The sequence below is a fragment of the Schistosoma haematobium genome, chromosome 1, assembly GCF_000699445.3.
Source record: "Schistosoma haematobium chromosome 1, whole genome shotgun sequence".
Taxonomy (NCBI): Eukaryota; Metazoa; Platyhelminthes; class Trematoda; order Strigeidida; family Schistosomatidae; genus Schistosoma; species Schistosoma haematobium.
This window is the reverse complement of record NC_067196.1, coordinates 21,177,493-21,192,496: the sequence shown is the minus strand read 5'-3', so window position 1 is coordinate 21,192,496 and position 15,004 is coordinate 21,177,493. Positions and strand designations below refer to the sequence as shown.

The window sequence follows — 15,004 nt, the reverse complement described above, 5'->3', positions numbered from 1 at the left end:
TAAAATGCATTGCATAGGGAAAGAGAGGGATGGTTAAGATATAAAAAATGTTGATAAAAAAATGTGCTATTTATAAATGTATAGTTTAACCAATAGGTGATATTAGACCTTTTGTTAAATTTTCAAGATAAAGTTTAATAATATTAGAAGTAGAACAAGTAGTAGGGTACTACTAAAAGAATCATTATATAAATAAATTTCATGCTATCTAGTACTCATTAGTAAAGTGTGTTTAAAATGTTGAGAAAATTGACATTTCTTGTAGAGGCTCGAATATATATCATTCAGTTTCAGTATAAATATTTCAAATGTAGCACCTCTAACTGTAACACAAGTTGACTTGTGCCTAAATCTCACAAGTGGAAACAGTTCTCTCTTAATCGTAAATCCACCTTGCTGATGAAGGCTAACTAGGACAAAAACGATGTTCAAACCCACTTTTCGAGTATCTCTAACCACTGATACCAAATCGCTTGGTTAGTGACCACATTGTTATCAGATCGATTAACACCAATGATAAGATAAACATCCATTTGTCATGGTTTAGGGATTACATATTATATATATATATATATATATATATATATATATAACAATTAACCGTTTGAGATTATTTACAAATTTAAAACTAGAAAACAAGCACGATTCACATGAAAAGGGGTAGTAACCTGAACAACGAACAGAATCAACTAGAATTCACAGTCTTTAGCTTGAAAGGGTGAGACTATAATTTATGAACGACCTTTGAGCGATGCTAAAGTGACTTTGAGAGTGTCCACTTAATAACTAGGACCAAACGAGGGTTATAAACCAGTATGAAGAATTGGAATTATGATTTACTGTTGATGGTTAGGATTAGGAATTAGATTTAGGGTTTTCACCACGGACTGACATCAGTTATAATGCCAAAACTCTATTTAGCCAAATGGATGAGTGAATTTCGCGTCAAAATCTGAGACCTATAATCTTATACCTGATTGGTTCGTCCATAAGTTACAGTCTCGCCCGAATAAAAGATGAAGCATCTTATTGATCCAGTCAAATAAAATATTTCACTCTGCTTTATTTCATATGTCTTCAGACATTCAAGGTAAATTAGATCTTATTAATTTGACATCAATAGCTCAATGACAGAATTTCCCAAAGTAGGTTTGTCTTGCGATCATCTTTCAATATTAATAAAATTACAACGTATTGTTCGAATAAATACCTAGATTATATTCATTACATACTATATTCTAAATTAAGGCATAATTGATTAACTCATTTTTACGTTGTTGTAAAACATTGTACTTTCTAAGTGAGTATCAAGTAGTCTATACAATTACTGATAAATGTTTGTTGTATGAAACTTATAAAGCGAATGGCTGATTTGCTCTAATTTTAATTCTAGTTTATTCTTATTTTGTTTTTCAGGAAAAACGAGAAGCAGCAGTAGATCCATCCAATGAAATTTTAACATTACAAACGGAATTAGGTGAAGCACGAATGAGAGAAGCAGAACTGACTATATCATTTGAAGAATTGCAGCACCGTATAACAGCTATAGATCGGCTTATAGAAACTGTAAGTTATATGATAATTGTTCATATTATACTATAAGAATATTAACAATGTATGGTTATAATTATTCTAAGATGATAAAGATGATTTGTAGCTCTGATTATGAAGATTTCACTAACGTTCTGGACATTATAAATATCTACTTCATATATTCATTAATTTCATAAGCATTAGATCAGTATATCCTGATGATCATTTTGTGGCTGGTTATTCTAGTAAATTTCATTAACTAAGATTGTCCTTAGAGTCCAGTTGACTGTCTTGTTCGAGTAACAGTCAACTGAACAAGATAAGATATTAGTGATGTTATTTTGAACAACAACTAAAGCTTTTTAATAACAAGAATTTTGTCGTTAATTATTATGTTTGTTTAAAATTTAATTAGAATATTCTATGGACTAGTTTTCAGATTATTAGTCGACTTAGGAATATTGGTCACCGATCACCAATATTTTCAGTATTAACTAAAGAAATACCATTAAAACTGTTTTGATATAAAATTATATTTTATAAAACTTTTCGTCTAAATTTGATCGAATAGTTTCACAGTATTTAGGCGCCAAGTTGATGTAAGAAATTAAGAAGGAAGAATGTACTTGTTAAATCTTAGTGAATCAATTTGAAGTAAATCCAACATTTCTGATTGGATGACTACTTATCCTGCTACTATGTTCCGGAATTTTTCAGAAGCCCAAGGCCACCTAAAGTGGTATAAATACCCTAGATTTTCTGTACATAAAATAACCTCGGAGTAAAGCGTTCCTCCCATATTTCACGCCTTTTCTCTCATGTTCAAGTCGCTATGTAGGACCATCTCTACGGTTTTTTCTATATCCAAAAAGCAGCAGCCTTTCTAAACTTTATGGGCCTTCAAAAATCCATAAAACATATGTCCCACTAAGACCAGTGTTTGGTTATATAAATTCACCAACCTACAATCTTTCTAGATGAATAGCCAAGATCCTTAAACCATATGAATGTGAAATCAAATACGGAATAAAAAAAGTTCTAGTGAATTCAAAGAGATGATTACTTCTAATAGCATAGAAACAGATAAATTAATGGCAAAATTTGATGGTTGCTCTATGTTCACTAATGTTCCTATTAGGAAGGCTTTAGATATTATGTATAATCTCATTCTGTTAAAAGTTTTAACTATACCTTTGTTCATTAATCTCACAATTTCACATCACATAGAAACTGATACAAATTAACCCTTCATATTAGTCATCCCAACACTAACGATTTTGTTTCATCTTACAATCGTGAATTCACATGCTACAATTTTTAAACGATGTATTTTACCTTAAACCTGGATACTATTTGTATTATTAATTTGAATATATAATTGTAGAAAATTATGGGAATTTATTGAAAAGAATATTCTTCGTTCATATGACTGTGTCTTATTATGATGAGAATTTTCTATCGATTTTATAAGTTTTTCTATAATTTCAACAGTGTTATTGACAAAGTTTAGTAAGACATCTGACCTAAAACATGCACGTCTATTGTTAACTATGTTACTACTTATACATTGAACTGAGATTTATTGGTTAGTATGTTTAAACTCCAGTTAAATATGAATACATCATTCATTGAACGATGAACTATTAAGGAATAAACAGACTGTATCTAATTACAGTTTTGCTTTTTATTAATGAATTAAGTAATGATCACCTCGTTACTCGAAATAGAAATGTACATGATATCTTTTTGCTCCGATATGATACGTGTTTTATGTTTGTGGAAAAAGGGGATTAAATGTGTTACAAAAGCTGATTATTACATACGTTTATCATTCTGTCAGTTGTATTCATCACGTAAGATGAACTTGTAATTAAATGGCTAAAGGCTCAGTGTTTTCAAATAAGTAATTGCCTAAGTATGGGTTTGTTCTTGATTGAGATCATGAATGGGTAAATGTAAGATCACTATTGAAAATCTGAAAACACAGGACGGCCGTTTCGTCCTAGTATGGGACTCCTCAGCAGCTCGCATCTACGATCCCGCTCATGAGACCTTCGGTTTCACGTTCGAACGCTTAACCTCAAGACCATTGAGTGGGCTTTCGACAGCGTTAATGTCTAACTGCAGCAAATTCACGATATTGAGCGAACATCTTCCATTGTCTGAGGTGGATACCTGTCTTTACCGTTGGATACGGCTCAGTATTCTAGAGGTTAAGCGTTCGCGCTCGAAGCCGAAGGACCTAGGTCCGAATCCCGCGTGGTAGATCGTGGGTGCATACTTCTGAGGAGTCCCATACTATGACAAAAAGGTCGTCCTGTGTTTTAAGATTTTTAATCGTGGTCTAACATTGGTCGATTTTATGATCTCAATCTCCAAAACTCCATACAGATATGTGTTCGTTTGTTGGAAACTATTAGTTAAAAAAATAACACCATAAAACGTGTATTTAATCGATTATATACTGAATAACAAAATGATTTTCACATATCAGACCACGCAATGGGCCTAATTAGATAACCATTAAGTTATTATAATTGAATTCAATTATTTGTTATTGAAAATTAAGAATAAAAAGAGTTTGCATAGGTTATCTATTTTGAAGTTACTTTTCATAATGGATTGATGTTAGTTGGAGAATTAATAAAGTCAATGGAGAAACAAGACAGTTGTGTTGCTTCATTTTCAAACTCCTTAGTGATATGAAGATTTGTAAGTTCAAACGGAAATATTAAAATAAGAAAAATTGGTTGAACGAAAAGTTCTCTTTTTCCAGTGAATTCATTTTCAAAACTGTACAATCGCAAATATACATATTTATATTTTCAGGATGATAATAATCACAATAATAGTGATAATAAAATTCTGTTAAACATGGTAATAGTGACGTAGAGTAAACAAAGGTATTAAACAAATTATTTCTTTTTACCAGGGAAACTAATAATAGTTTTATTGTTAAGGGCTTGAATATTCATTGTCAAGATAAATAGGGAAATTATAATTGGGCAAGGATGGCTCATTGTTACCATGTTTAGCAGAATTTTATTATCACTATTATTGTAATTGTTATCATCTTAAAAAATAAATATACATATTTACGATTGTACATCTTTGGCAATGAATTCGCCAAAAATGAGAACTCTTCATGAAACCAATCTTTCCTATTTCAATAGGTATATTCCGTCTACTCAATAATGAAATATTATCTGTTCAAATAAATTTAGTAAGGGAAGGTACTAACCAAACAATCATTTTGTTGTTATTTCCCACATAGTTTACTAATTTATATCGGGTTTTGAGAACAAATTGACTCTTTATAAAAGCATGTTAGTTAACAAATGTTAATTCGATTACTTGGCATTTTTCTAAAGTTCATACTTAACTACAGAGATGTAAAAAGGACATTATTTTGATAGGTGAGAATTCTATTGTTAGTTGGTTAAAATTCCATTAACCATAGCTTCTCACCAGAACTTCAAGAACTATCAAAACTAATCATTTATGAGTATATAAAGACCGTTAACATAGAAGGCTTTTGGAAATTGTTTAGCTCATAATTCATATCACGAAGTGATTGTAGCAAAAAAAAGTAATAAAAAGCAAGGATTATTAAACATTTTTGATTGAGATCATGAGCCGGTTAATGTTAGACCACCACTGAAAACCTCGAAGCACTAAACGACCGTTTAGTCCTATTGTGGTACTCCGCAGCAGTGCTCATCTACGATCCCGCTTGCGAGATTCGAACCCAGGTCCTTCAGTCTCGCACGCGAACGTTTAACCTCTAGACCACTGAGTCGTCATCCAACGGTCAAACACCAATCAGCTCATGATCTCAATCAAGAATCTAATAATCTCCACAACGCTATACTGATAATTATTTAACATTTGTTTCATCCTAGTATATGACTCCTCATGAGTACACATCCACAGCCATGTGAGTAACGGGATTCAGGACCTTAATATCCAAATTCACTGACCTATCTGTTTAGTGTTTTTTGTTTTTAAAAAAAGCTGTCAGTTATTTCCACTGTTTAAGTGTATAGGATTTTGTATCAATTAAATATTATAGTTTTTTTATTGATAAGTTGGATGTGACTATCGTTATTGTCATTATCACCATATGAATTTACTTTTGTGAAATTCATTTCTGTGTAAGAATTACAAACATTTTTCCAACTAATACACCATTTTTACGTAAATATCAAATAATATAATCCATTCAAGTCGGTTTATGACGTAAACGAATTGTATTTCTATCTTATTTAGTTACTAAATTTGATCATATGACATTAAACATTGGATGATTTAACTGTGTAGCGTTACAATTTTTTATTGTTTCTTTTCATTAAGTAAGATCTAAACAGAATAGGCGATGAATTCAAATTTTTATTTGTTTCCTTGGAAAAAAATTGTATAGTTTAATCATAATATTGAGACGTGAAAAAGTTCCGGAAAATTTCATTTAATTTATATAGTTACTTTGAAATTCATTTTAGTTTAATTATCTCCTTATACAGATTGATCATACTAACTATTATATCCCGATATGGGTTTAGATCCTGTTATATCCTGACGGGAATAATGAATGGTCACTTTTGAGAACTATTTATGAAATAATACAGTACAAATATTTTTATTGTATAATTTTTAAGTACCTGAACTATGCATATTCATGTTTCTCTTATTATAAGCTTTATCTTGACCCGTAGACTATTATCATACGATTCACTGTTCTTGAGTTCTGCCCAGCCTATGAACTACAGTGTTCCACATTTACAGCCACTTTTGGCTAGATCTTGTACAAATGTTTTTTTCTGTTTTATGGTGCGATGTGGTCTGTTTGATTTGTATATAAACCCAATATGTTTGAAATACATGATTTATATCGCAGAGGCTGAGGTTGATGCTCTGAACTCAACAGACAGAGAGGGCTAGTCAGGAGGAAGGACTGATAAAGACTGTAGACTGCTCGTATGGGTTTATGCGTTATTGGTCCAGTCCGTAAGCCACTTTTCTCTAATTGACAGTATCATTACGTTATATATTAATAGGGTACAAGGCCATAAGTTATAACACTAACTAGTTGTCAATATGCAAACTTTTTATCCTCATTAATAATGACAACCATTACTGTATGCTTCAACTGTGATAGAAGTTGAAATACACGAGTAGATTTTATAAATTAAGATTGAATCTCTATTTAATGAGTAAAATTAATGATAAAACCTCAATCTCAGTGTTAACGATCCAACAATTAATCAATCACAACAAAATACTTTACGAATTAATTATCTCAACCTGTAGAAATCAATCAATGATTTGAGGACTTTGATCAGTATCTGGAACCAGATAAAAATCTGACCATTTATATTTATCTGATGACTATAAATCAAATGATTGATAATAGATAATATAAACATCTAAAGTATACAACCATAAAATAGAGTCACCTTTTCTAAGTTACTTAATAAGTCGAAATTGTGATAGCGAATGAATAAACAGAATATTTAATTCCAAGTAATTAATTAAAATTTAATATCTGTCCATTGAAATGCTTGAACTTTGATCATGAAAGTTATTATTTGATGTTGTCAAGTTCCCTGAGTTAGATTATTTAACCCTAAATAATTAATTGTCGTTTTTGACAGCATAATTAACACTTATTAGTGAGCTTACTAGTTAAGCTTTCTAATCTCACAAGTAGGGACATTGATCTAGAGCGGTGATTAAAGATTGGAAACTTACAGTCACTCATTATATGTCTTTTTGGTACAGCAGCCAACTATTGGTGTTACACACATGAGACCGCAAAAGTATTACTTTGCCTCCAAGTAAATATAAGCATTCACTATTTATTGCTAAAGGAGAAACTGCTGTCGAAAAACATCCAGAATATAAGTTTACCTGTTTATTACACAGACTATTTATTATAAATAAATGGAGCCTTGAGAAAATTCCACTCTCAACCATTCTTACTACTACTGATTGATATTTATTGCAGTATTTTGCGGTTAATTAATCCTAACAAGTATTTTATATACAATAATATTACCCTATTGAAGCTGAATTATTTTCAAATCAAATCACTGCAATTAACATCACTAACTGAAATGAATTAGAGATTTCATGAAAACCTAACAGAACATGATAATTAGCGATTTATAGTTTATGAATGTCCTTCGAAGAGCATGCTCAAATCCAGAATTGGGTGAGACCAAGATCTTTGAAAACAATGTTAACAGAAATTATTTTCTGATTAAAAAACACTCCCATTCGCCACCGTAAAGATTATTGTCTTAACTTGTATTGATTGTTTGAGTCTTCCGATTGATGTTTAGGACTGCAATTGATCAGTCTCATTGGCATATGTGCATTCTGTGCCGAGTGCCTCGATGTCACCATTTGGTCAAAAGCATTACCAGGAAAGAAGTGATTAAATGGTAATATAGAGACAATCCGCACAGGATGTACATAGATCAAAAAGGAGCTGATCAGTTTTAGTTCTAAACATTGATGGGAAGATCCAAACAACAAATGCCAAATGAATTAAAATTCACCCCCAGCTAGTGGCTAACAGGACTCAGTAGCTAAGTGAATGACACATTGACATTTGGAATGAACAGTACCAGGCTCAAGCCCAAGAGTGAACATCAACTCTGGGATTCAGGTATATCCAACTGACGAGTCCCAAGTGGGACGAGATATGGATCCTGAATTCCACTGTGATTTACCACCAAAACTACAAATATAGTTAAACAAAATATAGCAGAAACTACAATGTTGATTTTCTGATTTGCATTTACTTTTCAATTATAAATTAACGGATATTTACCTGTTAGTTTTTCTCTCAAGTAAAATACTTGTGTAAGTAAGAATTTAAACAATTTTTGTTTTTATTTCAAAACATATTGAAGTTCACATGATTAGTGACTGAATAAAATTGATTTTAAATGGGTATATGTGAAAAATCAGTTGAAATACAATTTACCAACTATATACAATATGAAATCATTTTATAAATTATCTCTACACAATCCAGTAGTTAAGTGTAATTATCTAACCAACATGCAGTGATTAAGATAAAGAATTGTTTAATATTGATGATAGTTTGAACTGACAAACTTTAACTAAATAATTATGCAAAAATTAGATAGCCGTAGTCAGTATTTTCATACTTGTATAGTCATCTTTAAAAGTCAAACACCTATAAGTTTTATTAATTAACATTGAAAACCATAGTTCGTTGAATGTTACAGAAGTCTAATAATAATATATTCTGAATATAGCCTAAAGGTTCCGGGAAACGGTTGTACATGCATGGATAAGCACAACTGAAAACCTGGAAGCATTGGACGGCTGTTTCGTCGTGCTATGGGATTCCTCTGAAGTGTTCAACTAGGACTTCGCAAGCAGGGCTCAAATCCAGGACTTTCGATCTCAAGAGCGAACGCTTAATTTCTAGACCACTGAGTAGGCATCCAACGGTGTTCATGTCTAACTTCAACCAGTGGAGTTCAACCGTTTCTGTTGTAAGGTAGTTATTCACTGAAGACAATGGCGAACTGTCGCTCAATATCTTGGATTAGTTGAAGTTAGACATTAACACCGTTGGTTTCCCACTCAGTGGTCTAGAGTTTAAGCGTTCACGCGCAAGACTGATAGGTACCGGGTTGGAGTCCTTAGGGTGGAATCGTGGCTGCACAATTCTGACGAGTCCTATACTAGGACGAAATGTTCGTCCTATGCTTCAAGTTTTTCAATGGTAGTCAAACATTGATCCAATCGTGATATCAATCTAAACTCAACAATCTCCACAATCCTATGATTTCTAATGATTGACCGTCTTGATCAACTCAATCAATGATATAAACTATTGTATTCATCATCATACTAAATGCTTGAGATTATTCCAGGCTCATTGACTAACACTTATAGTTAAGAAAGAGTCATAGTCAAATCACTAGACTTGTTCATTCATTCTAATTAGTTAAAAAAAACAGTCTAATCAATTAGTTATATTTATGTAGTTGAACAGTTTATCCAAACAACTTACTGGTTCTATTCAGAATTATTTTCTAACACGTTCATTAGTTAGTTCACGCTTATTATTATTATTATTATTATCATTGTTAAAGCTGTGTGTGATGGTGGTCACAATGTGAATTATTTCGCTTTGACACACATATTTCATATTAAACTTTGTAATGCACTAATTATTATGAATAAATAATGTTTCTGTTACATTGAAACATTGAAAAAACAAAAAAACGTTTTTTTAGTATGTCAAAAAAAGCAAAAAAAAAGTTTTCAGTATTTAAAAATTATTGTCATGGTAATGTTGAAATTAGTTATTACTAGGCAATGAACACTTGAAAATTTCAAGCCCTTAATAATTTTAATTCCATTCAATTGTATAAATGAATGAATGAATGAATGACGAGGTTTCAGTTGAATACTCTACTCTTAATCCATTTTACTGAAGTAAAACTGAGGCGAAAACTGATTGTTTTACTTTTATTTTTTTTTTATTAAAAAAATTCCATCAGTCAGATTTTTAAGTAGCTACACTCCTACTGAATATAAAAAGAGAAATAAAAAAAGGATAGTAAAGTATGATGTTTTGATTAATTGTCAATTCGTAGTTAATTTCACACTGTCCGTTTTCTTTATTATGGAAGTTGATTGTTTAGTTCTTATTAAAACTATAAATTAGTACTGATTATTTTAATTTCCACATTGGATTATAATAGTTACTTCTGATATAGGTTCATGTCCAGTTTCTGCAGCTGACTTCCAAAAGGTCGGATTTATTTTTGGCTTGGTCAGTAACACATCAGTTCAAAGTCAAGGGATAAGTGGGAGATGTTAACAGGTGCACGTTATTAGCCGAAATTTGACTTAGTTTTTTTGAGGGGCATATATATATATATGGAAATATCATGCTGTGTATTCTTCTACTTCTGCAAAACCTTACTTATGAAAGTAGGAGATATGAATGGGCTATTAACATTTAATCATACATATCTTCAAATCATTTCTAAAATTAGACGGTTCAGGTGATTTATGAGGTTATAAACATTTATTGCTTCAGGTGGTTGCACCATATTGTACATGTGTTTGACAACCCTTCCTCTAACATACAATGCTGGCTGACATGGAAGCAAATCGGAAAACAACTAGAGAAGGCTAAACAAAAAATAACATTAGTGAATATAGTTAATAACTGTCTGTTTTTAAGGGGACTTCAGGTTAATTAATTTTCTGTTAACAAAACTTAGTTCATTCGTGAGAGGACAATCACAATAGCCTTTGGCTAACTAATTTTATTGTGTCCCAATTTTAGTTGCTACATAGATAGAGTTGTTCTGTATTAACTTCGAATTTTCGAATATTAAGGTTCTCCTGAATGCATATTTATCATCTGTTCCATCGCAATTGGGATAATTGTTGAAATGTTGTAAGTGTCGGTCATCCAGTCTATGGATTTTGCAGTAGATTCAATTCATTTGAGAAGAATCCCAATTATTTGGAACTAGGAATTACTGTACGTCGGTCGCAAAAATTAATACTAACCCACATCAGTGGACGTAGACCTCCTGGATGACCTAGCGCAACATGCCTAATTTAACGTTGGGGGCGTTAGGTACTTGATCAACGTTGTGTGATCACAATCCATGTCTCCTAAAATAATAAAGTGATCCTTCTTAACTTCATCTTCTTTGATTTCATTCACTCATTTCACGTTATACTACTGTTACTTTAAAGACTGAATAACCTAACGGTAATTTCAAATTATGAATGATTAAGATTACTATAATATAATTGGTATCTAATGTGAGTTATATAAACCGGATGAATGACACAACGTTTTGACAGTAATCCCTAACACTATAGAAGATGGGAAGAAGTCAGACGATCAGGAGAAATTAATATTCAAGAAGATAACTTTGAGGTAGAACAACTTTATACATATGGTAATAAAAAATCCTTCGGTTGTAGTAAAATTACCGAGTTAAACATGAGCATATCTAATCAGATACAAGCAAGGATCGGTGCAGAAATCTGAATTAGAAAAAATCTATTCACAGTAATTGTACTGGAAAAACCTCATCATAAGGGGACGGAGTTCTACTAAGTTATTTAAATGTACTTTGAGAAACCACTAAATGGTACAGGTTTATCTCATACATGATAGTTATAACACAGTTCTATAGATTTTCAAACAAGGATGAAACAACCGTTCAATGGTTTTAATCAATTGTGTAAGATTATGCAATACTGTGCAATCAACATTGATTGGTACTGGAGATTATTGTCTCACATTCGACATGGCTGGACTCCATCAGCCCTGACTCCTCACAGAAACTCTAGAAACTATTCAACAAATTGATTGCAGTAAAAATGTAGGCAGGTAGATATCAACTTAGTTATTTGGAATTTAGGCAACAGCTTCCAGGACTGAAAGTCCTGGTTTCAATACCTGATGAGTTTATGATTATGTACTGATGTAGAGTCTTTTACTAGAATGTATCAGATACTTACTCCTTATTATTATTATTCATTGGTTGTCTAAATAAGATCATTCCGTGACATGAAAATAAAACATTCAACAATCTCCATAACTATCTATCCTAAAAATAAAATATGATTTGAATGCCAGATGAATCTTGCAACTTACTATTTGGTTCTACGTCTAATCAATAAATCTCAAGTCAGTGGTTCGAATCATTACTTAATAGTAGTACCTATTGAAACTTAAGTCATTGTCTATATAAAATAAACAATAGTAAATTTACTAATTATACCTTATTGTATATTCCTTTTTCACAACTAAAATGAGCATTGATTATTTCGTTTCGTTAGTATTTCTAACTGAATCCAGAGAACATAAAAAGATGATTTTAAATGAAAAACAATTATTAAACATATAGACTTTCTCTATGCAAAATACAAAGTACATGGAGAAATACATACACATACACAAAAGCAATAGTGTCACATTTCAAATACATTTGAATAGAGTTGTTTTGTGGATAATAAGAATATGAACACATTGTTCATAAATTGATTACAATGAAATGTTTAAGCTTGTTTGTTTTCGCAATTTTACAAATAACAATTAATATCAGAAGGGGTTTTGTGGATATTTCAGTAATTTCAATAGTCAAGATTATGAGTCAATTAAAGCTAGACCATCATGGAAAACCTGGAAGCACTGGACGGCTGTTTCGTTCTACTGTGGAACTCTTCATTAGCGCGCATCTGTGATCCCGCATGTGGGACTCAAACGCAGGACGTTTGGTCTTGTTATGTTTTGTTGTAGTTATTATTCGTTGATTTATCCAGTATGATATGAACAACTTAAGTTTATTATAGAGTAATGTATATTTGAAAATGTTATTTTGAAAAAATGAACTGATACCAGTTAGTAATCAGTTGAGAAACAGGACAGTTTAACACTTATCAACTTTATGCAATCAGCTACCATGTACGAGATCAAAACCATACGGATCTAGGCAAATATAAAATCTTTACAATTGATTGATCACTGGGTGGTGATCAATGTCATGTATGTCAAGTCCTTCTTAGTGCAGATCGAACCCCATCGAGTCACCTAGACTGGTGGCCACGTTGCAGCTTGGTCCATAGAATTCGATCTGCACTAAAAAAAACCTGAAATACATGACATTGATCACCACCCAGTGATCAATCAGTTGTAAATACATCCCAGTCCTACAGGAGGTCAGTCGTGACCTGGATAGCTCAGTAGTAACGTCTCTGACTGTGAAGCTGGGTGACACGGGATCCAATCTGTCAGTAGGCACCAGTTCCCTCAAGATTAAGGAACACCTTGCTGACGAGTGCCAAGTAGCATGAAACCTACGTCCAGGATTTCCTGTTGACTACCTCCAATCACCATCTTACCAAATTTAATATCTTAGAGCTACAGCTAACTATTGTCCTTTGCTTTATACTTTGTTTTTCAGCTGAAATCAATCAGTTACGATTAGTGGATTCCACCTGGTGAAATAAACTATAATCAGACAGTTGGAGGTAATGATAAAGATATTGTGAATCGAGGTCTTGTACTCACTAGAGCTAATCAGCATAGTGTATCTGAACCTACTTAGGAAGCATCGATGTGTTTCATGAGGGTAGACAACCTTTTTATTTTATTGCTTTAACCATAAACATATATCACTGGACTTTCTGACGTATACTAAGATTTCAGTTCAGAACAAATAACTTATCTTAGATCAGCTAATACATTAAGTCACACTCTCTTTAAAAGTTGTACATATTTAAATGTAATACTGTTTGAAATAAAGCTAATATACTTTTTACATAATTTTCGGCCCACCTCCTTTATTGCTGATAACCTGAAGGATCCGGAAATGGAGAACTTTTTTAATGCTGTTACCATATCGCCAACAAGTTTATCTATGAAAAAACAATCTCAGATACCTAATTCAAGTCAGAACAGTTCACCTGCAAAATATGCCAATTATCAATCGACACAACACAATTTATCTGATATGGAAGATCAACGAATAGTACGCGAAATTCGTTCATCCCCATATTCAACTGAAGAAAACAATTCTCAAAAGTTAGCTTCACCATCAATCAATAGATCTTTGTATAGTCGTGTATCTAACAGTAATAATAATAATAATAATAATAGTTACACTAGTCGAATTTATTCTCGTCTTCAAAATGAGCAATACAATAATAATTTTAACAATGATATTGATGGTGAATTTCCTCGAGGTATTCAACAATCAGGGTTGGATTCACCTCAAAGTGATAGTGGTTGTAGCCTGGCTAGTCATACAACATCTGATGGTAAAGATGGAAAAGAAGTAACGAATGCGTTTGGTCGAGTAACAGTTGGTGCAGAGAATTATGATAATTCTAATAATCGTATAAATGTTCGACGATTAACTCAACCTCATTATAACTTTCAAATTGAAGCAAACAATCGAACAATGTCTCCTTCTCGTCGAGACAGAAGTCATGGTGGTGATGAAGATGAAGATTTTGACACAGAGTCAAAAAATAATCGTCCAAAAGGATTTGTTTCATTATTACGTAGAAGTCGTAGTAGTGCTGCTGATCATATTATGATGAATGGATTTCGAAGTGAACTTAACTCTCCTTGTTCTAATGACACAATTAATCATAATCGAGCATCAATAGATACTCCAACACCGACAGAATCAGGTGCTTCGGGATCAGAACAATATGAAATATGTGGGAATGAGAGAAAACCAGGTGATCGTTTAAGTCGATTGAGAGCTTCTCTTAGGCAGTCATTTGGATGGCCTTCATCAAAACCAGATTTTCGAATGGAAGCCTTTGCAGCTAGGCAAGGTGAAGCTAGAGCTTTGCTAAAACTCAGAGAGACCAGAATGGATGTAAGTTTTATCTTACTCTAGTATTCAATTTAATATATACTCTATTTGACATC

At 32.3% G+C, this 15,004-nt stretch overlaps 2 protein-coding genes across 2 annotated transcripts in view; one reads left to right on the top strand and one right to left on the bottom strand.

Moving 5' to 3' along the window:
* Nucleotides 1–15,004, bottom strand: part of MS3_00004756 (uncharacterized protein) — a 143,105-nt gene that overhangs the window by 8,782 nt on the left and 119,319 nt on the right. The gene's annotated exons all lie outside the window — the stretch shown is intronic.
* MS3_00004779 (uncharacterized protein) overlaps nt 1–15,004 on the top strand; it is a 71,854-nt gene that overhangs the window by 37,573 nt on the left and 19,277 nt on the right. The window contains exons 3-4 of the mRNA XM_051212749.1: nt 1,417–1,566; nt 13,923–14,951. Coding sequence (XP_051073389.1) covers nt 1,417–1,566; nt 13,923–14,951 — 1,179 coding nt within the window. The remainder of the gene's footprint in view (nt 1–1,416; nt 1,567–13,922; nt 14,952–15,004) is intronic.